At 41.6% G+C, this 23,354-nt stretch overlaps 1 protein-coding gene across 5 annotated transcripts in view; it reads right to left on the bottom strand.

Moving 5' to 3' along the window:
• Window positions 1–23,354, bottom strand: part of sec31b (SEC31 homolog B, COPII coat complex component) — a 94,544-nt gene that overhangs the window by 49,232 nt on the left and 21,958 nt on the right. For 4 of the 5 annotated variants that reach the window (XM_041176377.1, XM_041176375.1, XM_041176380.1 and 1 more), the window contains exons 2-8: window positions 13,035–13,127; window positions 10,266–10,389; window positions 9,601–9,787; window positions 6,669–6,764; window positions 6,233–6,241; window positions 1,598–1,738; window positions 795–937 (exon numbers count right to left, since the gene is read on the bottom strand). In XM_041176377.1, the coding sequence (XP_041032311.1) occupies window positions 795–937; window positions 1,598–1,738; window positions 6,233–6,241; window positions 6,669–6,764; window positions 9,601–9,787; window positions 10,266–10,389; window positions 13,035–13,113 (779 nt within the window). In that variant the 5' untranslated portion in view covers window positions 13,114–13,127. The remainder of the gene's footprint in view (window positions 1–794; window positions 938–1,597; window positions 1,739–6,232; window positions 6,242–6,668; window positions 6,765–9,600; window positions 9,788–10,265; window positions 10,390–13,034; window positions 13,128–23,354) is intronic. The other variant, XM_041176376.1, reaches the window with a different exon arrangement.

The raw sequence follows: 23,354 nt of genomic DNA, 5'->3' as shown, positions 1-23,354 counted from the left end.
TTTCACTTGAATTGACTACTGAAAGAATATTTTCATTTTGAAAATGTTTCTGTCAGATTTACAACTTGAATTCCCTTTCCTACCAGATGGGTCTGATCCTTTTCTCATAGCCTTTAAGGGCGGGACAGGGCTACCTCAGTCGAGCTCTGAAACTGTTCTGATTCTGATAGCGTAAACTAGCTAATTTCAGAGTTTATGAGGTTCGGATACCCCGCCCTCCCAGTAGTATTTTCCACATTCACCATGAAAACGAGTGTAGGAATGAACCGACAATTATGTTGACAGGAGGCGGAAAGTGGATGGGCAGGAGTGTGGCAGAAGAACTATGAGCGAGTCTGTCCAATAAATAAGGCCAGGGAAGGAGTGGCTCACAAAAAACAAATGAGAAAAAGGAAAGTTAGAAATGAAGGAAGAACTGAGTAAAACAGGGAACAAAGAGGAACAAATGATCAAGAGAAATAATAAAGCAGAATAGAGCAAAAATAACAAGAAGCAAAGGACTGGGAATTGAGGGGCCCAAATGTTAAATATCAAAACTATTCACTGTAAGAAACAACTGTATGCAAACCAGCAAAAGCAGAGTGCACAAGATCCTTAATCCACACTTCTACTCTTGGTTTCTCAGCAATCATGCAATCTGTTTTCTCATCTCTCAACAGAGTCACCATATTTCCTACCACCACATAGCCCATCTCTTCGCCCACCACGCCTTTTGTCGCTTAAGAAAGCAAAGTTTGGAATTGCGTATATGCAATCCCATGTGTTTCACTTGCTCCTTAATGATGTTTAAATACCTGGTGTGATTCTCCAGCACTTTAAGGGGAGAAGTGGCGAACCGCAAGTCCCATATCTGCAGTACAGGCATTCGATCATCTTCTGATGCAAGAACAAGTTGAGTTGCAACTTCAGGGTTCCAGGCCATTCCAGAACAACGCATCTGCAACAGTCAAGTGAAACCATGCCAGTTATTTTACATGGAACTAACTCACAGCTCTAGGTTTATTTGGACAAATGTCTATGCTCATTACCGGCACAGACTCAATGTGCCGAATGGCCTCCTTCTGCATTGTAATAACTGACTCTATTAGGTGAAGAATGCTAGTGTTTAGAAATCTCATTTCAGGGATTTAATGTCAGCGATAGAAACTACTAGGGCAGATATAGCACTAGTTATAAGCTGAATAAAGCTTTTCGTGCCTCAATGTGTCTTAACGCAGTGTCACAGGAAGAACCCATAGTATGATAGCTCCATTCCTGGCATTGATCGGTAAGGTTACTCATTAGTATCAATCCAAGTGAAATTTGGTGATTTTGCCAATACCTACTAGGAACTGGATTGAGGCAGCCCAGATGCATTTCACCTGTTAGTGTAGGACTCATCCAAACCCGCACCCACTGTGCACACAACTTGTGCTAATGATTTTGTTTTTGAAAAGCACGAATCATTTGTTTCTCTTAAATATTCACTGCACAAAAATTAAAGATAAGTTGGTAAATTAAGTTCCAATAAACAGTTGGAGTATCACATTTTCACCCACTGGATACAAAGGCACAAGGCAGTGGAAAGTGCATTAAGGATCAGCAAGTGTACACTCACTCTGTTGCTGTGATCACTGACTTTGATGATAGGTTCATTCTTTCTCAGATCCCATACCACAGCTCTGCCGCTTGGATGGGCAGAAGCCAGGATATGCTGCACCTGCCGATTCCAGGCTACACAGCTGATATCTTCAGAAGGCTGCATGAATTCAAAAAGTCCCATTAAGCAAATGTGAGAGAACGGAATTAGTTAGAATGGTTTATAACTGCAGCATGTAACTCATCCTTCAAAGGCACTTCCAGCCCTCCTCACAACCCATGCAATTGCATTTGCGGAAATAGCGCCAACTGATCAGATATTTAAAACATGTGTGTGACACACACACACACACACACACACACACACACACACACACACACACACACACACACACACACAAACACACACACAAACACACACACACACACACACACACACACACACACACACACACAAACTTGCATTCTAGCAGCTGAGACAACTTTAAAGCAAAACTTAGCAGGGGTCATGCAACATACAGCCATGGCAGTCTGAAGTAGCACTGGCACGAGAAATTACAAAAGAAACATGCTTGTATCTATATTAAACGATTAACATTAAAAATGGCCCGTGGTGTTCCAGAAATGGAAGAATGACACTAAGCCAGGGAGGTAAAGATTAGAGGGATTACCTAAAGTGCGGATGAAAAGTAGAGCTTTAGAAGACAGATAAGTGGCAAAATGGAAGAATATGGGCAGGGAATTCAAGACAATGGAGCCAAGGCAGTAATACCAATGGTGGGGTGCAGAAATGCTGTCAGAAGACTAGAGTTGAGGGATTACAAGAATGAAAGAGGTGAGTAATGCTGTTAAGATATTTAGACAAGGCCAGCCTTTATATTGAATACATTGGGGGACAGGGAACCAGTCCTGGATCAGTGATGACAGAGGGCTTTCATGAGCAAGTAGCAGGAAATGGACAGTTATACTCTAGACAAAACAGAGACTTCAAACACCAACCAACCTCAAAGACATTCATCCTTTCACCTGGATTTCTTTTGTTAGAGGGAGGAGAAGACAAAATATAATAGTAAGCTGAAAATTGTGGGGGGGGGGGGGGGGGGGGGGGGGGGGGGGGGGGGGGGATGAAGGAACTGATCACATATCTGACAGAGACTGAATTGGAAGATTCAGGGTTAACTCCTAGCTTTGGCCCCTTTCACACTAGAAATCATTGAAAGAGCAAGTTTATCACTTTTATCTAGTTAGGAAAGGCAAAATGGGAGGCTCAAGGCAAATAGCTGGGCTACGAGGAGCAAGTAATGCGTCAGTAGTCGAATGGAGTTGAAGAAGGAGAGAAGAACATAACTTTGCACATCTCTTCCAAACATTGCTTCATGGCCCAACACAGATTGATAGGATTTGTGGATTTCTAAGATTTGGTCACCTGAATTTCCTAGGTAAAGCAGAATGTGAAAGGGGCCAAAAAGTCCGTTACAAAAATGTTAATTTTTTTTAAAAATTCTACATTTGTGCTCATCCTGGCGTAGCCAGTCAATGCCGACGATTGGAATGCTCCTCCATTTTATGCCCTTGCTGCCATCAAAGATAAGTACCACCCAGTCAAGTGCAGAATGGCCAGGTGCAAAACAAAAAACGCTGTTGTACCTCAGAAATATGCCTTAACTCCGAACTCAAGATGCATCAATATGACATTTCCATTTCCATAACAGCAATCATTATGAGACCCAAACCACTGGAAAATTATGGTCAATTCTGAGCCTTAATTAATCCGCACTTAACTTGAAAAAAGACAATTTTCCCTAAATTCTGGTGGAAGCTCCTACTCTTCCATTGGCATGGTCAGCCTTCCAGTATGCCCAAGTGTAAGTCAGGTTGCCCAGTGTCAACAAGCTATTCAGCTACAGAAGAATCACAGCAGTGCCTATCCTATCCTCAGCTAACGTCGACACACCTTCTAGCAGGGTTCACCAGTAAGCAATCAGGAACATAATTCTTATCCCAGGCAATGAAGTTAATTTTAATAGCCCAGCTTAGATCATCTAGCTCAACATGTAGCTACTGGGGGAGATGGTGGCATATTGGTAACTATGATGCCCAGGCTAATCCTCTCTGTTAGCAAGGGTTCAAATCTCATCACAGCAGCTGGTGGATTTAAATTCAATTAATAATAGCACTGTGGCTGTACCTATACCACATGGACTGCAGCGGTTCAAGCTCACCACCACCTTCTCAAAGGAAATTAAGGTTGGGCAACAAATGCTGGCCTAACCAGCGATGCCCACACCCCACGAACAAATATTAAAAAATAATCGACTGTCGTAAAAATCCACATGGTTCACTGATGCCCTTTAAGGGATGAGAACTGCCATCCTTACCTGGCCTGGCCTACATGTGACTCCAGGCCCATCGCCATGTGGTTGACTCTTAACTGCCCTCTGAAATGGCTTTGAAAGTCACTCAGTTCAAGGGGAATTCGGGGTGGGCAACAAAGGTTGCCTTTGCCAGTGATGCCAACATCCCATGAAAGAATTAAAAAAATACAGATTAAAATTACAACTTGGGACCTTCTGGTCTGTAGACTTTGTACCACAGCACTTAACCACTTGAATTGTTGTGGCACAAAAGTGATTTAAAGTAACAAACTTTTATCCCATCAGTCTGAAACCCAGTTTATGCTAGTAAAGAAGCACTTTTGAATCTCACGGCGCCAATGAAGTTTATTTATTTATACATGCAAACTGTGGATATGTTGGCTGGCTCATCCCACATTTTAACTTTGCTAATCTTGAACGGCCTCCATGACTGCTGTCTGTGAAATCTATTCTGTTGTCCATGTTTTGTACACTTTTCTTGTCTAATTCTTGCTGTTAATTTGCTTGCCCACTCTGGTGTTTTCCATCAATGAACATCAGTGGTCAACCACATTCTCCATGGGCCATTCTGTTCATGACACTGGTGCCCTTTGAACAACACTCATGTACCTGCACTTCCATCAACTCTCCAACTAATACTTTGCACATGTTTACCCAATTCCTAGCATTTTTATGCAGTCATGGCCCTATCCATAGTCCTGCCAATCTTAACGCCATATTCCACTGCTCACTTGATCATCTGTTAACCCTGATTTTTCAGTCTTTTAGGCTATGAATTTCTATTACTACTGTGAGCATTTTATATGGCCCCCTCAATGTATCCAATACTTGGCAGATCTTGTGGTGCAGTGGATAGCAGTCCTGCCTCTGAGCCAGAAACTCCAAGCTCGAATCCCACTCCAGGACTTGATGGCCAAAGAAGGTGCATTCATAACGCAGCCAAACAGGCTGAGAATCAATCTGCAACTCCTTCCAACACACACCAATGGCAGGCGGCAAGACTGGGAGAGATTCTTGGCTAGCCATGTGATGGCAAGAACGTTGCAGCCTCTACATCACAGGCTCAAGGGACTAAATGGTCTACTCCTGCTCCTAATTCATATGTAAATCACACAATTCTGCCACATTTTTATATGTAATTGTGCACAGAGCACAAGACAGGTAGAAAGAGGATAGAAAGAGCGGAACCAAGGGGGGCATAGTAAAGAGACACCAGAGCCAACATGCAACTGGAAATACCACTCATGCATCAGAGAACGTGTAGACAAATACCAAACAGCATGGAGAGATGGGAAGGGGCACCACTATGGCTAAAGGAGAGAGCGGCATGAGCAAACATGTAGGCAGAGACACAGCAAGGCATAAACAATCTGAAAGCCTGGACAGTGGACAGTCTGGACACAGTGGAGACACAGACATTGTGAATCATGTGGAGAGTGGAGGTAGAAAGGGACTAACGCACATATGGTGAATACCGTGAACAGAATGGAGAGGAAGAAAGAGACTACACATTATAGACAATGAGAATAAGCACACACGTTGCAAATGTTGTTTTCATGTCTTCACATTCAACTCTTAAAGTATTGTGAAGTAATAGAAGGATTTGCAGGCCAATTAGCATAAACACTCCATCTGTGAACATAACCATCGTTATACCAGACAAAAAAGGCATTAAGCCCATAAACGATGGAAGGGCTTTAAGGATCCCCATAACCTATACAATGGTGGGTGGGGTGGGGAAATGGAGGAGACTCTCACCCACAGGATGAGTGTAATTGTCACGTCAACTCAGAATTCAGAGCTGGAACTCCTGTCTCCACCAACTGGGTCTGTTTGGGGCAGGATTCAAATCTGAGTCTTCTGACTCAGGATCCTACCATTAAGCCAAAGATTTGCTCCACTATAGATAAGGACAGAGCAGGGAGGCACACGCCCATGGCAGACAATGAGGGCAGAGCAGGGAGGCACACACCTATTGCGGACAATGGGTCACACCCCCCATTGCAGACAAAGGCGGTGGCAAAGCAGGGAGGTACACACTCATTGTGAGCAATGAGGAGAGAAATACACAGGCAATGCTCTAGATAGGGATAGACATATACAGAACTGGTAGCTTGGGCTGCGAAGAAAGATACAAAACAGAGGGAGGGTGAGTAAAGAGAAAGCCAGACAAAGATGGAGGACTGCAACCAAAGTGGAGAAATTGAACAAACGAGGTTAATTCTGCAGATCTCTACGTTACCAGGCTACATCTGCAGAACGTGTACTTCAATCCTTACCTCTCTTTGCTGTGGATGGATAGACAGGAAAGAGAGAGAGCAAAAGAGCGATGTTACTTGTATTGCATTAAAAGTTAACTGAACATTCTTATAGTGTGCAATAATGCACAGTTTAGAAAAATATTGCAAGTTCCAATTACTGATGCACAAATACTGATACTGAGGGTAATTCTGACAATTATTTTAATCACATAAAATTTATTCACTCCAGGACTTAAACACAGCAGTATTAAGATTAGCATTCTGTTTTCAAGTGGCTTCTCTCACAAAGGAGCCTAAAATATCTGCACCCACCAACAGTGGTTGACACTCAAAATTAGAGTACATTAACACCCCACAGACAGCCCCATCCCTGGACCAAGTGCTTCTTTGATAACCAGTGTTATCAAAGACACAGGTACAGCATTGCTAACCATTAGTAATGAGTTCAACATACCTGGGACTTTGCTCCTGGTGTCATCGGTGTATTGAAGTTATTTAAATCCCAAATATATATCTCAGAATCATTAGCTCCAGAGGCCATAAGGTTGTTCTAAAGAAAATATGAAAACAAAACAGAATGGATAAAATTAAAAAATTAAACTCAACACTTGAGGAACATAGGAACCTGGGTAGGCCACTCAGTTAGTTGAGTCTCTTCCACCACTCAATTACATCATGGGTAATTTGCATTCCAACACTTATTTGCCCAGCTTGGTTCCATATCCCTTAATATCCTTACATTAAAAAAAAAAGCTATCATATGCTCTTTATTAAAATTTTCAATTGACCCCCAGTGACAACAGTTTCTTTTAGGGACGGGAGCTCCAGTTTCTCACTTTCCAATATGGAAGGAAGCGCTTCCTGACATCACTCCTGAATGATACAGCTCTAACTTTATGATTATTCCCTGTCATCTGCCCTCACTCACCAAATGAAATAGTTTCTCTCTATCCATCCGATCAAATCCTGAAATCATCTCAAACACCTCTATTAGGTCATTCCTTAATCTTCTATACTCAAGGGAGTATCATCCCCAGGCTACGTTAACAGCCCCCATATTTTGGCCCTTTGAGCCCTAGTGTCATTCTGGTGAATCTGCACTGCACTCCCTCCAAGCCAATTGATGCCTGTGGTGCGGTATTCACTACCGAATGCAATACTTCAAATGGGTTTTGGCCAGAGGGATCTAACCGAAGAGAAAAATGAGCAGAAACTTTAAATCCTAGCAGAAAAATGCTCTTTTTTTGAGAAACTTCATTGGCCAAATCTGTGTCCATGTCAGTGTTCAATTCATGTCACTTTGCAGCATGACATAAGAATACCAGGGATCGTTAATAAAAAAAAAAAGCTCATGGGCTAAACCGATAGCATCAATTGACCAATACGGTATTTTCTAACCATAGATTCTTTACCTTTTGGGGGTTTTTTTTTGGTTCAATGGTCATAGCTAATCATTAGACTAATCTGACTGTTCCACATTTGACGTAGGTAATTGCTGCAGAGATTTTCCCCTGCCTCTCAACACTTCACGCTTATTATTATAGTTTTCTCAGAAAACCACAACTCTTGAGGGAGCCCATCTTAACTCTCTGCCATGTCAGTATAACTCAGATTGCATAGTTAAATGCCAAATCTGACAGAATTGTTTACTGGAGAAATTAGAAGACCAAAGGCAGAAAAAATACTACCCTGCAAGGACACACTGTACAGGATAAAACTACTCACCTAGATTTCTAAGCAGATAAGATGCCCATCGGTGCAACTAAAGTGGAGTGCCGTTTTACACTAAATTGAGTTGAACATTTAAAATCACATCAATAGTTCTTGCTGTTCCTGTCAGCACGTTCTTAGGAAAATTTATTCATTCAACCATTTCCAATGAGAGGAGGGGGTTGGTGGAGGTGGGAGAATCAAACTCTCAATTTCTGATACTATGCATTTGTTTTTATTATTTGTTGATAAGATGTAGGCATTGCTGGGAAATACAGCATTTATTGCCGGGAAATACAGCATTTATTGCCCAACCCTAAACACCCAAGGAAGGGTGGTAAGTGAGCTGCATTGAACTGTTGTTGCCCATGTGGTGTAGGTACACCCACAGTGCCACAAGGGAAGGAGCCCTAAATTTTTCACCCAGGGACAAAAAAGGAATGGAAATATATTTCCAAGTCAGGATAAAGCATGATATGTAGGGGAGCTTGCATGTGGCGGTGTTCCCAAGCATCTGCTGCCCTTGTTCTGCTAGGCAGTACAGGTCGCAGGTTTAGAAGGTTTGGTACCTTTCCAAAGTTCCTGTAACCACCTTAACACAGGGAAGTCACGTCAATATGAATACCAAAGATCCTTACAGGACCTCAGGATTATGCAGATGGCTTTTCTATTGTCGTTCTAACAATTTCTTTGCAGCAGTCAGGCGGTCAAAAGATTTTCCATTTTGGTAGACCTGCGCTCAATTCCAGCATGGTGCAAGTATCCACCATCTGCTTATTGTCAGGATACAATGTGAAATTTTAAGGTCATTAGTAAGCACCAAAGTATTCCTAAATTCAACATAAGTTGGTACTCATTAGGAGAGTCTGCAAGATGGCTGCAGTGGAAAGGAAAAGTGATACCGGTGATCTTTTGAGGTTGGACTGAGGGATGCTGGTTGGGCAGAGAGGGAATTTTGCTCTTATTCTTGCACTGTAGCTAACGTGGCAGTGATTGACTTTGACACCGTGCCTGAAATGGGGAGAGTTCCAATTCACAGTGGTAACATTTCTCACAAAGAGCAACAAAAAAAGACAAAAGGGTAAAGAATAATCCAAGGTCAGAAAATGATACACTATTCAAGTGATTTTTACTAACGATCCCTGCGATTATGTTGCCTGAGATCCTGCATATATTAGGACCTCCCAGCAACATTATGCAAGTCTCCTAGGGATATAACATATAGACATAAGCATATATAGGTATGTATACAGCCATATATATCTACTGGGGTGAATGCCAAAGATGACAAGGTAAATACTGTACTTATTAACCAACTGTTTCCTAAGTTATGACGCTGCACAAGACCTGGGGCTGCATGATCAGCAGCGTAGAGAAAGCTTTACCCTGAATCCAGCACACTGCACTCCTGATTTGGGAGTAAAACATTGACTTTATCAGGATAAACTATTTGCTAGACTTTTGGATGTGCAAGGCTGCAACAATCTTTCTGCTGCAAGTTTGTACATATTGTCATGTTCCAGTATATTGTGAACTTTCAGTCAATACTTTATATTTGCCAAAATTTCACAATGGGATTAATATTTTCAGTTTATAGAACTATGAGGGCTGGTAGCTGATAATTCGGGAGTTGCTCAAGCACATCTGCTTGCAAAGCAAAAACATAGTCCCAATACCTGGAAGGGGTTAAAATCCAGTCCTCGAACAGGACCCGCATGCTTTTCACTCTGTCCAATGATGGGATCATTTCCCGATATGAGGATCTGTTCTGCACTGTAAAGGGTGATAGTTCCTGTATCACCTCCTGCTGCTATGACTCCATTAGGGCTTGTGCCATGGTTGCTCCAAATCAGCTTGTGAAATCTGTAACAGTTACCACATGTGATTTACTTTTCCAAAAGAACATAAATTCTATATTTAAACAACTTTCACCCTGATCAAAGCTACCCCACCTGGCCACACACCAGTTCTAAGATAAGGGTCCGCATAGAGACCTGCTAATACTGTTTTATTATTGCCTGCCCAGCAGTGCAGTTGACAGGCCTTCCAATTTGTCTTTTTCCTTTTATGGCAGGCAGAGGCAACCAGCCTCTTTTGGACAGGAGATCATTAGCTCACTAGATTAAGTGTGGACCTGCATTCCAACGATGTATAGGAAAGAATGTAACAACATACCCGAAACAGGAATGCTCACATTCTAACAGCAACAAAGACAAGTTATCCTGTGAATACTAATCTCAGTTGCTCAGGGTCTTTATTTTTCTAAGAGCATATGCAATAAAAAAAAAGTTCTGAGTCTTTTTCATTACCATGTGTTTAGGAACATATACCAAGCACTCACCTGCTGGTAGCAGGTAGGCAGCCTCGCAGTTTTGCATCCAATGAGGGATCTGAAAAGTCCAGCTCATAGATCTCCAGTGCTGCATTTGTGCTGAAGGTAGCATCCAACTGTTGTGCTGAGGTACCTTCAATGCAAAAGAAAGATGTAACCCACACTTCAACAATAATTGTTAGGCTCATGCCTACTGAAACGACTATTTAAAAACTGCTATGGCCTTTAATCTGTTAGCGGAATTATTTTATCAGAACTGAATTTCAGATGGTGCCCATTGGATTGTGACAGCAACACTCGTGTCTTTCATGTGATTTAAGACAGCAGCCAAGGATTTAGTAACATAGTGCATACAAACAAGCAAGCAGTACAGAAGAATAGCACTTATCACAACTTCAAGACATCTTATCGGCAGTTAAGTACTTACTGAAGTACTGTCACTGTCGGAATATAGGGAAAGACAAAAATTCAACCAACTGCTGCTTTACAAAAGGCAATCATTACTGTGTTGCTGTGCCTTTAAACATGGGTTGAGTGCGCAATGCAATGTCATCGGGTCTCAAGTTGGATGTCCTGCAACACTGGGTCTCAAAATTGGGCCGCATACTTTACAAGCTGCTGGGCTGGCTGGAGCATTACTTAATGATGGACTGGCTATGTATCACCGGGGCACTGAGTGTTAGGATGCTTTATTGTGTCCAGGATGAGGAATATTGGATCCACTCCAAAGACTTCAGTAGATAATCTAGGCTGAAATTTCTGTGCATTATTGAGGACTTGTCGAAGCTGATAGCTTTTGGATGAGATTGTATCACATTTTCTTTGATAACACTCCTGCAAAGCGTCTTGGAGATGTTTTACTATGTGAACAGTGCTAAGTAAATACAAGTTGTTATTGGTATTGAGGTGCTAAACCAAGGGCCTCCTGCCCCTCAGGGGAATGTAAATGATCCCATGGCACTATTCGAAAAAAAGCAGGGGCGTTCTCTTCGATGTCTTAAGCAGTATTTATCTTTCAACCAATCTCACTAAAAATATTTGGTCATTTATTTCTTTGCTGTTGGTGAGACCTTTCTGTGCACAAACTGGCTGCTGCTTTTCCTGACATTACAAGAGTGACCTCAAAAGGTTGACTGTAAAGCACAATTGAGGTCATGAAAGGTGCTGTTTAAGTTAAAGTTCTTTATTTACTTCTTCTAATAATAAAACTTTGACACTACTGAAATGCCAGACCACCAACTATGTCCTGGTCCCACTTACTTCAACAAGGTGAAATTCTACTGGAGGTCAGAAAGTCATGAGATTCTTATATTGTGCAACTGAACATAAAGACCAATACCTCACCAAACCCTTTACGTGGTCAAACATTCCACTGCACTAAAGACACTGCACCATTCAATAAAAGATGTGGTTCACTTATGCCACCACAGGGCTTTCAACATTAGTGCTGGAAAACCATCAAAAACCATGTCATCTGGCATTGTACAATGCACATGATCCTTTCATGCCTAAAAGCTGGGTTCAATACAGCTCTGACTTTGGGGATAAAAATCTCTTCCAGTTGTTGGAACCCAACAGATGAACAGAGGTTAGATCAATACCAATTTAAATTTGCAATCACCTGGGGCTGCATAAGATGGTCCACAACTTGTCACTTATACTTTGAGAGGGCACAAAGCTATAAAGGGGATTGGAAAAGTCACACTAGTCCAGCAGTGGCTTGTCTATCTGACAGTAGGACTGAGGCACTTTACTGGGGAAAATAAAAAGAACTTCATACTGTATCTGAAACAACTGATACTAATGAACATCAAGTGACCAATTGGAAAAGCTGGAAAAAGAGACATGTCGGAGCTTTTCATCTTGCACTTATCAGGACACTTCGCAAGGGGAAACAACGATTTATACTGTATGAGAAGACAGTGCTGATTGGTTGGCAAGTTGACTCTGATACAGGTATTGCCATGGAGAATGCATCAATTGATGGTGACCAACTGTTAACTGCCAAGCACTGTGTGAAACTTAAACCATCACACTGGCACAAACATGTGGTACATGAATTTCAGTGCCAGTGTGATGCCAGGTATATAGGCTGTACGACTCAAAGACTGCCAGATCGTACCAAACAGCATGTCCTAGCTGCTATTCACAATGGGCATGGTACCCAACCAGCCCATACTTGCAAAACTCAAAACAATGTCCAACATTAAATGTGATTCCACGACTGGGCCACATTTGCTAAATAATCCTCAGTGTGCTCAGAATTACGCTGACAACCAATTTAAGATCATCAGTGGGGCTTGCAATGTGGCACATTTGCGTGTACTGGAAACTACATATTTTAATACAAAGGGCCTTGCTCTTTGATACAGAAAGAACATGTACACAGATTGCACCAGTTTCAACTAAACAAAATAAGCGACAGCCATTCGTTGACTCATTCCTCATAGTATAAATTAGTATGGACAAAAAGTTTTGACATGTCTCTTTTTTCAGCAATACTCAAGTTCTGTGCTACCAAATGACTAATTGGGAAAGCAATCCATTTTCCAGCAGAGGAAGATTTTGATTTCTGGAGCATGTATTTAGGAAAAGGAATCTTAAGGAGAGTATTATATCTTAAAACAAAATTCTAAAAAAGAGGACATTAAATACGTATTTCACCTCAATATCCACAAAAATTATACATCAACACTAATTCCAAAACAGAAACTGTTTATTAGGATGTCACAGTGTAGAATACATTTCCTATGGTTTGGATGAATCTTCTGAAGTTACCTGTAGCCAAATAAAGGGGATGGTGAGAAGCAGGGCTCCAGGACTGAATGGCTGTCCTCTCAATCTCCTTCAGCTTCATTTTATCTTATTGACCTGATAAACAAAACACAATGATCATGAAAACCTGCCTGATATCAGACAGCAGACTATATTCTGATGACGGGTCAGTGACCTGAAACATTAGCTGTTTCTTTCTCCATGATGCTGCCAGACTGGGCCCAGCATTTTTTGCTTTTAATTCAGACTTTCAGCATCTGCAGCATTTTGCTTCAGCACACCATGACTGGGAGGGTGATATTATGCAGCTGGGAGACCCATTGTCGAGTTTGAGGACCAGCCCTTCATATCGATGCAATGAAAGGTCTAGAGGAATTAAATTTAGGAGTGAGCTCCGGGGCGTAGAAACATTCCTCGACTTTCAGCAGTTACCACATATTCCAGGGTGAACAGGGAACATCACCAAAGCACAGAAAAACCTGTATAATTGAGCACTTAAAAAAACACTTACTGAGAGATCAAAATTTGAAAATAAGGGTACCTGCAAAAAAAAAAGAATGCCACCTATGCAAGTCTCTTGGATGCCCTTAATTTACAGGTTTCACTGTAATCAGATTTGGCAGCAGATGGACACAATAAGCAGAAAACAAGCCTGCCAGTGCTCACTTTACTGCACTTCACTCATGCAGAACACCAAATTAAACTTTACCAATGAGAGAATAAGTTGGCTGCTCTGGTGTTTACAGTCCCAGCTTGCAAATCAAGTCTCAAGTGGCCTGATGGAAGAGGATTTTTGTTCAAGCAATTCTTGCCACCAGGTATTTTTATCAATGCACTTCTGCCAATACACTGTAATGTTGCAGCAGTACACTCCTATGTATTCTTAATTCATCACCAGAAATTGCTCCCATCGCTGCCACAAGACCAATAACTATTACTTTTTTCACCATAAGAGTAAAGCAGCTCAAATTGTTCTCTGCAGATTATAATCCAAGTTTGAAAGCACAAAATCTGTAACTGTATTGCCGATTGTTTGTCCACAGCTTAAAGCATTGTAATACGTCAACATTTTTCTGAAGCTTGAACAACGACACCATTAAGTGTACAGCAGCAAAGCTTCAGAAATAACTCAACTGCCTCCCTTTTTGGCCTTGGAAGTGTGGTCGATGGTGCTCAAGTGCAATGGTGGGAGTAATCAGCGAAGAACTGGCTGGCAAGATGGCCTCAAGAAAAAATTTCTGAAGAAAGTTATAGGCTGTTTTTGTCAAGAGTACTGGAGGCAGCTCCTGGGAGCCAAGTGTTCATAGAAAAGTAGTTGCAGGTTCCACGTGCTCATGTGCCTATGACCCTTAAATAAAAAGTTAACAAGCGCTTAATGAGATAGCGTCTCCATGTAAATAGTTTATCCACATACTGGGATGCAGAGTTGAGCCCTCTCAGCCAAACACTGCAATTCAAGCCCAAAGTGAATTTCCTTGAACATCCTACATATTCAAATCTACTTTCCCAGAAGCTGGTTATGCTCCAGCCCTTGGACACATACATAAGCCACGCAGTACTTTTGCAATATTTACATTCACGAGCGGACACAGAGAATCAGTGTGCATGCCAAAAAGTGAATACTAAAATACTGATGGGTCAAGAACAGTGTGCATTCACCATATTGTACATGCCAATAATTGGGCTATAGAGTTTCACAGGGGTACTCAATTTGATATTCAGAACTGTTTTACGGATTGTGTAATCAGGTAGCTGAAAAGAACATAGGAAAAAGACCAAGGGTCTGTCTGGAGACTGCAGAGTAGCAGTTTGTGTTCAACTCACCTGGAGTGAGCCTTCCTTCTTCGGCTGAAGTGAGAATGGTGGAGTTAAAGTCAGAAATAGTGGAGGGGGAGGGGGGGCAGCTCGAAGTTTCTGAGCAGGCCACTGGGAGATTACTGGCGCACTTGTATCTTTGAGCAAGTGCATCATTTTGAAGGAATCAATGGTCTGGTGAGAGACAAACAAACGGGCAGATTTCTGGCACAATTCTGATGACAGGTTGATTTCAAAGCTGAAGTATTCAGTGCTGATGCCAGTCCCACTCCAACACAAATACTCACAATTCTTGTGGCATAAGAGGTACCAGTGTGCTCAGTCACCTTGCTGACACTGGTGACAGTGTAACTCTTTCGAGTACAAACACATTTCCATCTGTTCCTATTCAGATGAAGTTACATTGTTTCATAGTTTGCCATTGTGAGATTTGAACTCTTGATCTTGGGGTTACAAGCCCAGTACCATAACCACTTGGCTATTTAGGCCAAGCCCAAATTATCCTGTAACTCTTTCGAGTACAAACACGTTTCCATCTGTTCCTATTCAGGTGAAGTTACATTGTTTCAGAGTTTTGCCATTGTGAGATGTGAACTCTTGATACTCTTTTGAGTAAACCTGTTTCCATCTGTTTCAGATGAAGTTACATTGTTTCATAGTTTGCCATTGTGAGATTTGAACTCTTGATCTTAGGGTTACAAACCCAGTACCATAACCACTTAGCTATTTAAGCCAAGCGATGTAACTCTTTCGAGTACAAACACGTTTCCATCTGTTCCTATTCAGATGAAGTTACATTGTTTCATAGTTTGCCATTGTGAGATTTGAACTCTTGATCTTGGGGTTACAAGGCCAGTACCATAACCACTTGGCTATTTAGGCCAAGCCCTGGTGACAGTGTAACGCTTTCGAGTACAAACACGTTTTCCATCTGTTCCTATTCAGTTGAAGTTACATTGTTTCATAGTTTGTCATTGTGAGATTTGAACTCTTGATCTTGCGTTTACAAGCCCAGTACCATAACCACTTGGCTATTTAGGCCAAGCCCTGGTGACAGTGTAACTCTTTCGAGTACAAACCCGTTTCCATCTGTTTCAGATGAAGTTACATTGTTTCATAGTTTGCCATTGTGAGATTTGAACTCTTGATCTTGGGGTTACAAACCCAGTACCATAACCACTTGGCTATTTAGGCCAAGCCCTGGTGACAGTGTAACTTTTTCGAGTACAAACACATTTCTATCTGTTCCTATTCAGACGAAGTTACATTGTTTCATAGTTTGCCATTGTGAGATTTGAACTCTTGATCTTGGGGTTACAAACCCAGTACCATAACCACTTGGCTATTTAGGCCAAGCCCTGGTGACAGTGTAACTTTTTCGAGTACAAACACATTTCCATCTGTTCCTATTCAGATGAAGTTACATTGTTTCATAGTTTGCCAGTGTGAGATTTGAACTCTTGATCTTGGGGTTACAAACCCAGTACCATAACCACTTGGCTATTTAGGCCAAGCCCTGGTGACAGTGTAACTCTTTCGAGCACAAACCCGTTTCCATCTGTTTCAAATGAAGTTACATTGTTTCATAGTTTGTCATTGTGAGATTTGAACTCTTGATCTTGGGGTTACAAACCCAGTACCATAGCCACTTGGCTATTTAGGCCAAGCTAAAGGCAGATGTAACTCTTTCGAGTACAAACTCGTTTCCATCTGTTCCAGATGAAGTTACATTGTTTCATAGTTTGCCATTGTGAGATTTGAACTCTTGATCTTGGGGTTACAAACCCAGTACCATAACCACTTGGCTATTTAGGCCAAGCTAAAGGCAGATGTAACTCTTTTGAGTACAAACCCGTTTCCATCTGTTTCAGATGAAGTTACATTGTTTCATAGTTTGTCATTGTGAGATTTGAACTCTTGATCTTGGGTTTACAAACCCAGTACCATAACCACTTGGCTATTTAGGCCAAGCCCTGGTGACAGTGTAACTTTGTCGAGTACAAACACATTTCCATCCGTTCCTATTCAGACGAAGTTACATTGTTTCATAGTTTGCCATTGTGAGATTTGAACTCTTGATCTTGTGGTTACAAACCCAGTACCATAACCACTTGGCTATTTAGGCCAAGCCCTGGTGACAGTGTAACTCTTTTGAGTACAAACACATTTCCATCTGTTTCAGATGAAGTTACATTGTTTCATAGTTTGCCATTGTGAGATTTGAACTCTTGATCTTAGGGTTACAAACCCAGTACCATAACCACTTGGCCATTTAGGCCAAGCTCTGGTGACAGTGTAACTCTTTTGAGTACAAACACATTTCCATCTGTTTTTCAGATGAAGTTACATTGTTTCACCAGTGTGAGATTTGAACTCTTGATCTTAGGGTTACAAGCCCAGTACCATTACCACTTGGCTATTTAGGCCAAGCCTCTGGTGACAGTGTAGGTGAACACAAACAATTCTCTTCATAATCAGGTTGATAATAGCCAGTCCTTCAGAGAGAAGTAATGAATGAAGCATAAACAGTTCCTTAGAGGGAAGGTAACATGAGGAATTATACTTCGTGCAAGCATATCCCTCATTGTCAATTGGGACAAAAAGATTTAATTCCACTGCTGGTTGTCTTCTGAAGTTCACCAGTTCCCTCTCCTTTCACCTCCGATAATGCATCTCTAATCACATCCGACTTGACATTTACAAAAAATATATCCAGAAATTAAGTGAAGTGGTACCGAATTACTTAAAGCAACACACTGACATTACCATTTGCATGGTACAATATTCTCAGCCTTGCAGGACAGGGCATCCAATTACTTACTGTATGCAACACAATAGGAGAATCACAATTATCTAGGTTATCTTTCATTGAATTATGTAGAATAGACAGCAGCGACAGACCATTGAACCCAACTGGTCTATGCCAGTGTTTTGCTCCACATTAGCCTCCGTCACTCAAGTAACATATTCTCTATTCCCTTCCTCAAGTACTTATCTAAATTGCCCTTAAATGCAACTATGCTGTTCACCTCATCGCCTAGTGTGGTAGTGAGTTCCACATTTTAACTTACTTGTCTTACACAACAAAGTGGGAAAAAAAGCAATGAAATTCCCAAAAAATACACAATAACAGAGCTACAATATCCGAAGACTCTTAAACATCTGCCCAATGAACAAATTGTACAGGCTTTGGTGAGCCAAACTTGGGAGTGCTCTACTCAATTGTGGTCTCCATATTTAAGGAAGGATTAGAGGCTGTGCAGCGAAGGTTCACTAGACTGGTCTCTGGGATGAGAGGTGTGTACTATGATGAGAGGCTAAGTAAATTAAGCAAAAACAGAATTACCTGGAAAAACTCAGCAGGTCTGGCAGCATCGGTGGAGAAGAAAAGAGTTGACGTTTCGAATCCTCATGACCCTTCGACAGAACTAGGTGAATCCAAGGAAGGGGTGAAATATAAGCTGGTTTAAGGTGGGGCCAGCTTATATTTCACCCCTTCCTTGGATTCACCTAGTTCTGTCGAAGGGTCACGAGGACTCGAAACGTCAACACTTTTCTTCTCCGCCGATGCTGCCAGACCTGCTGAGTTTTTCCAGGTAATTCTATTTTTGTTTTGGATTTCCAGCATCCGCAGTTTTTTGTTTTTATAAGTAAATTAAGCCTCTATTCTCTGGAATTTAGAAGAATGAGAGGAGATCTCAATGAAACATATGAGAGTCTGAAGGACCTTGACAGGGTAGATATTAAGAGATTCCCTGGTTGGGGAATCGAGAACATGGGAGCACAGCCTCAGGATAAGGGACCAATCATTTAGGACTGGGGTGAGGAGAAACTTCTTCACTCATAGGGTTTTGATTTTTTGGAATTCTTTATCCCAGAGGGTTGTAGATGTACCATCACTGAGTACATTTAAGGCTGAGATAGACAGATTTTTGGTTTCTCAGGAAATCAACTGATCTGGGGAACAGGCAGGAAAGTGGTGTTAAGGCCAACGATCAGCCATGATTGGATTGACTGACAGAGCAAGTTCGCACGGCCATATAGTCCGCTCCTGCTCCTATTTCATATGTTCTTGAAGACAAGATTCTCAGCTCTAGCTTGAATAGCAAACAGCTTTTTAAGTTCCAGTGTTTACTTATCAATTAAACTTTGTAGTCTTACAGAAATGCACATGTACAATTTCAACAGAATAATTGAATGGTATAATGCTCCTGTCCTTATAAAACAGTGCAGCTCTGGCTGACCGTTTACAAGATGTACTAGCAAAAAACATGATAGATGATGAAATTCCTGTCCATCACCATTCCTCGACCACCTTAGCTGCCATGTTTGCAATACGCACAGCCTATGTCACACTTGCACATTACTGGCTCAAACTGTGAATTGATAAATTAGCTACAAAACAGTTAGGTAACAAAGCAACTGATTGGGGGAAAAGCTGCCTAAACTTTTAGTGACAAACTCCAAAGCATTTATCAACACAGGAGCCTCCCTGAAACGTCAGGAGAGCATAACCATAAAGGAAAGTTGCAGTAATCAAACCATTCAAATTACTTTAAAAATTGAGCATTGCTGAAAAAAGAGACATGCCGTCGAAGCTTTTCAACTTGCACTCATCAGGACAGATGCAAGAATACCAAATTTCAAAGGGAGCAACAATATGTACTGCATGAGGAAAGGGTGCTGATTGGTTAGCAAGTTGGCTGTGATTGGTTAAGTTTCAATAGCTTCTCTCTTTTTTCAGCAATACTTTAAAACCCTTACACTTGTGATATTCTCCACAATAAGCGAAATTTCTGATGTTCAAATGAGGTTTACTACAGTACCTTGTATTTATTTAATGCTCACTTACAAGAAAACAGTTTCCGTGCCCTTTAACATGAGGAAACATAGACCATGTGCCCTGAACATGGGAAATGGGGAGGGACAGAGAGGGGTGAGTTTGAGGAATTGGATTCATGTTCAAAGAGGGGAGTTATGAGGAGATTTTTAAAGCAGGGAAAGAGTATGGCAAAGGTGAACAGGGTAGAAGGGAGAAGTATCGCAGCCTAAAAGGAAGTCACCAATGGTGAAGAGGAGGGAGCACAAGCAGCACTGTTGTCTAGTACATTAACCATGTGGCTAATTATTGGTAAATTATGAGTAATAGACACTGTTGTTCAGCATGTGATCTCGATACTCATTTACACATATGGGCATGTGAACTTTAATCTTTTTCGTGCTTGTTGCAAAAACAGTAAGACAAAAGACAGAACAAAAATGTTTGCTGGCCGTTCTGCGCACTTTGGTTATTGGCCATCTGCTAGAATGGTCTTTAACATGGGTGATAACACTTGATTTTGGCACCTTGGACACACCAGCAAAATTACATGAAGTGGGGTATTGCTATTGTGCTCAACTCGAACAGTACAAATAACTACTCCAGTTCACGAGAAAGCAAATAAACCAACAATGAACAGATCCCACAGGACACATCATGGCATGATCCACATGGAGAGCAGGGGCAGAGTTGGCACATCATTTGTGCAAGGCAACATGCCCAGGAATTACTCTGATAAAGTCTAAGTACTGCTCACAGGATAAAAAGCCAGACCTTGCCTAAGATGTACAGTCTCTGATAAATTTATACCAGACTCCCATAAACTGGTAGGGGAGATAGGTTTTGCAAGGTTCATAATGAATGGTTTGATGAGTTGTTGATAAGTTTGATAAGTAAGTACACATAAAGTGCATTCACCTCTATTGTGCAAGGCATTTTTTAACTAAAATGAATGAATATGGCTAAAACAAAGTCACCATAGTCACAAAGATAAAAGCAAAATACTGTGGATGCTGGAAATCTGAAGCAAAAATAAAAATAATAGCTGGAACAACTCAGCAGGTCTGACAGCATCTGCGGAGAAGAATACAGTTAACGTTTCGAGTCCGTATGACTCTTCATCAGAACGGTGAAGAGTCATACGAACTCGAAACATTAACTGTGTTCCTCTCTGAAGATGTTGTCAGACCTGCTGAGTTTTTCCAGCTATTTTTATTTTTATTTTTGTTTCACCATAGTCACATCTGTGCTTAGTCAGTAACTTCTATTGACCAAGATTGTCATAACGCCGAACGCAGGGCTGAAGAATTTACTAACGTACAATGGAGAAAAGCCAGGGAGATATTTGAAAGCTGAGAATTTTGAGACAGACACACTAATGCAAGTGGAATGGGGAAAGTATGTCAACAATGGCAGTGCAGGACTCCAGTTTGAGGGAGGTTGCTTTGAAGAGTTGGACCTAGTAAAAAGTTGACATGGGGAGGACAGCTGGAAGGGCATTGGAGGAGCCAAGCTTTAAGGTGATGAAGGATGGGGCTAGGGTTTTGGCAGCAGCAGGTGGTCTTGTGGCACAGTTGTAGCAGCCCTACCTCTGGGTCAGAAGCTCTGGGTTCAAGTCCCACTTCAGGGCTCGATGGCCATGGAAGGTGCATGCACAATACGGCCAAACAGGTTGACTATCGGCTGCAAATCCTTCCAATGTGCCTGATGGCAGGTGGTGAACAGTGTGAGAGTTTCCTGGTCAGCCATACTGCGGAAGGCAACAGCAAACCACTACAGTATCTTGCCAAGCATAACTACGGGCCAATCCAATAAAAATGCATGGTTGCCAATGCTATCTTAAGGCAGGTACCTGAAAGAGGAGCAGCAGAAGACATGGCACAGAGACAGCCAACATTGCAGAGATGAATTAAACCAGTTTTAACTAGGATAGGGAGGAACTTGAGCTCAGACGTTAGCATGGCACTAAGGTTTAGCATTTCTGGCCACTGAAGTTGATGGAAGACTATTTTATTTGTATACAGGTATATAATATATTATAAATAGATATTTAAACTCCAAAGCACAAAAAGTGTACAAGACAGAAAGTCGCTATTACTGTACTTCTTCCTGGAAATCTTGCCTTCCCCAAGGTAGCAACCAATCTAGCACAACAGCAAAATCAAATAAGCCTCCAGCTAAGCGCAGCATTGCTCTGCCTGTGGGTAAAAGTTCAGGCAGCATAAGCGTTGCTTAGCGTCTTAATCCAAACTTGCAAAGTCGACTTTTGGCTATTTTCACCACTTTGTCACAAAAGAAAAATTAAGCAGTGGTGCCACGTTTGCTGGTTGCTAGATGGACGTTTACAAGGTACCTACAGCAGAGTGTGGCAGGAGCCACTACAGGCTTTTTAAAATACTTCACATAAAACTGGGCACAATTGCAAAAACAAACTGCGTCCCAACCATGTTCAAGTTGAACAATCGACCGACCTTTAACGCCAACCCAATTAATATATGAGACACGGTATTTCACAATAACCGACCAAAGATATTTTCTGATAACTTTTTAAAGATGCCAACAAGTGTACAGCATTGCTCCAACATTCCTGGAAACAACAGCTTATCCTGGAACTTTTCCAACACCAATAAAATAAAATCCATGCACAGTGTGAAATACAGTATATCTATATTTTTAAAAAGCATAAATAAATAAATCCTTGAGCTTTGGTCCCACCAATACAATCACACTCAACACCATTAGGGAATAACTAGGATGACACCTCCAGAGAACAAGCGCCCAGAAGGTTGCCAGAGATAGTCATGCAACAGTGATGCGGATAAAGTTTTCACTGGACTAAAGAGGGAAGGTTTTGCATTTATAACGTGCCTTTCACTACCCCTGGTTGCCCCAAGGCACTTTACAGCCAGTGAAGTACTTTTGAGGTGTAGCCACTGTCGTAATAGAGGAAATGCATCAACCAATTTGTGCACAGAAAGTGCCCACAGCAACATGAGAATGACCAGATAATCTGTTTTTCAGTGATGTTGATTGAAGGGGAAAAATTGGCCAGGACACCAAGAAGATTTCCCCCACTCTTTCTGCAACTGGTATCACAGGATCTTTTACATCAATGCTTCCCAAGTTATTTCCCCATGTGACCCCATGTTAACAGGTAAAAATTGCGAATCCAGACACCGACAAAAAGATAAAGATCAACATATAATAAAAACACAAATATGAAAATGTGTTTTTAAAGCATTTTGTAAAATTTTATTTTATGTACTCATGTCGGTTTCAGCCAAGCTCTCGAAATTGCCTGCGACAGAGGACACAGTAAAGCCCCTCTCCACTCTCCCAATACACACACACACACACACAGACCTACTCTAATCAGTCACTCTTTGCCCCACAACCCCCACCCCACCAAAATCTAATCAGCCCCTCTCCCCTCCCTCCCACACAGGTCAGCCAGCTATCAGGTGTGGCAACTCCTACAGCCTAAGCCTAAGTTCAGTTGTGGCCTGGCATTTGACATTAAGTGGTCTTCAGAAGATGTGCCAGTACCAAGATTAAATCCAGTAAAAAGATTCAATGGGTGAAGAATACAGTGAGGGAGAAGAAAATGAATGACTCAGGGAGAAAGAGAGAGAGAGACAGGCCGAGAGAGAGAGAGACAAGCAGAGAGAGAGAGAGAGAGAGAGAGAGAA

Source organism: Carcharodon carcharias, chromosome 28 (genome assembly GCF_017639515.1).
Source record: "Carcharodon carcharias isolate sCarCar2 chromosome 28, sCarCar2.pri, whole genome shotgun sequence".
Taxonomy (NCBI): Eukaryota; Metazoa; Chordata; class Chondrichthyes; order Lamniformes; family Lamnidae; genus Carcharodon; species Carcharodon carcharias.
This window is presented reverse-complemented; position numbering and strand designations above follow the sequence as displayed.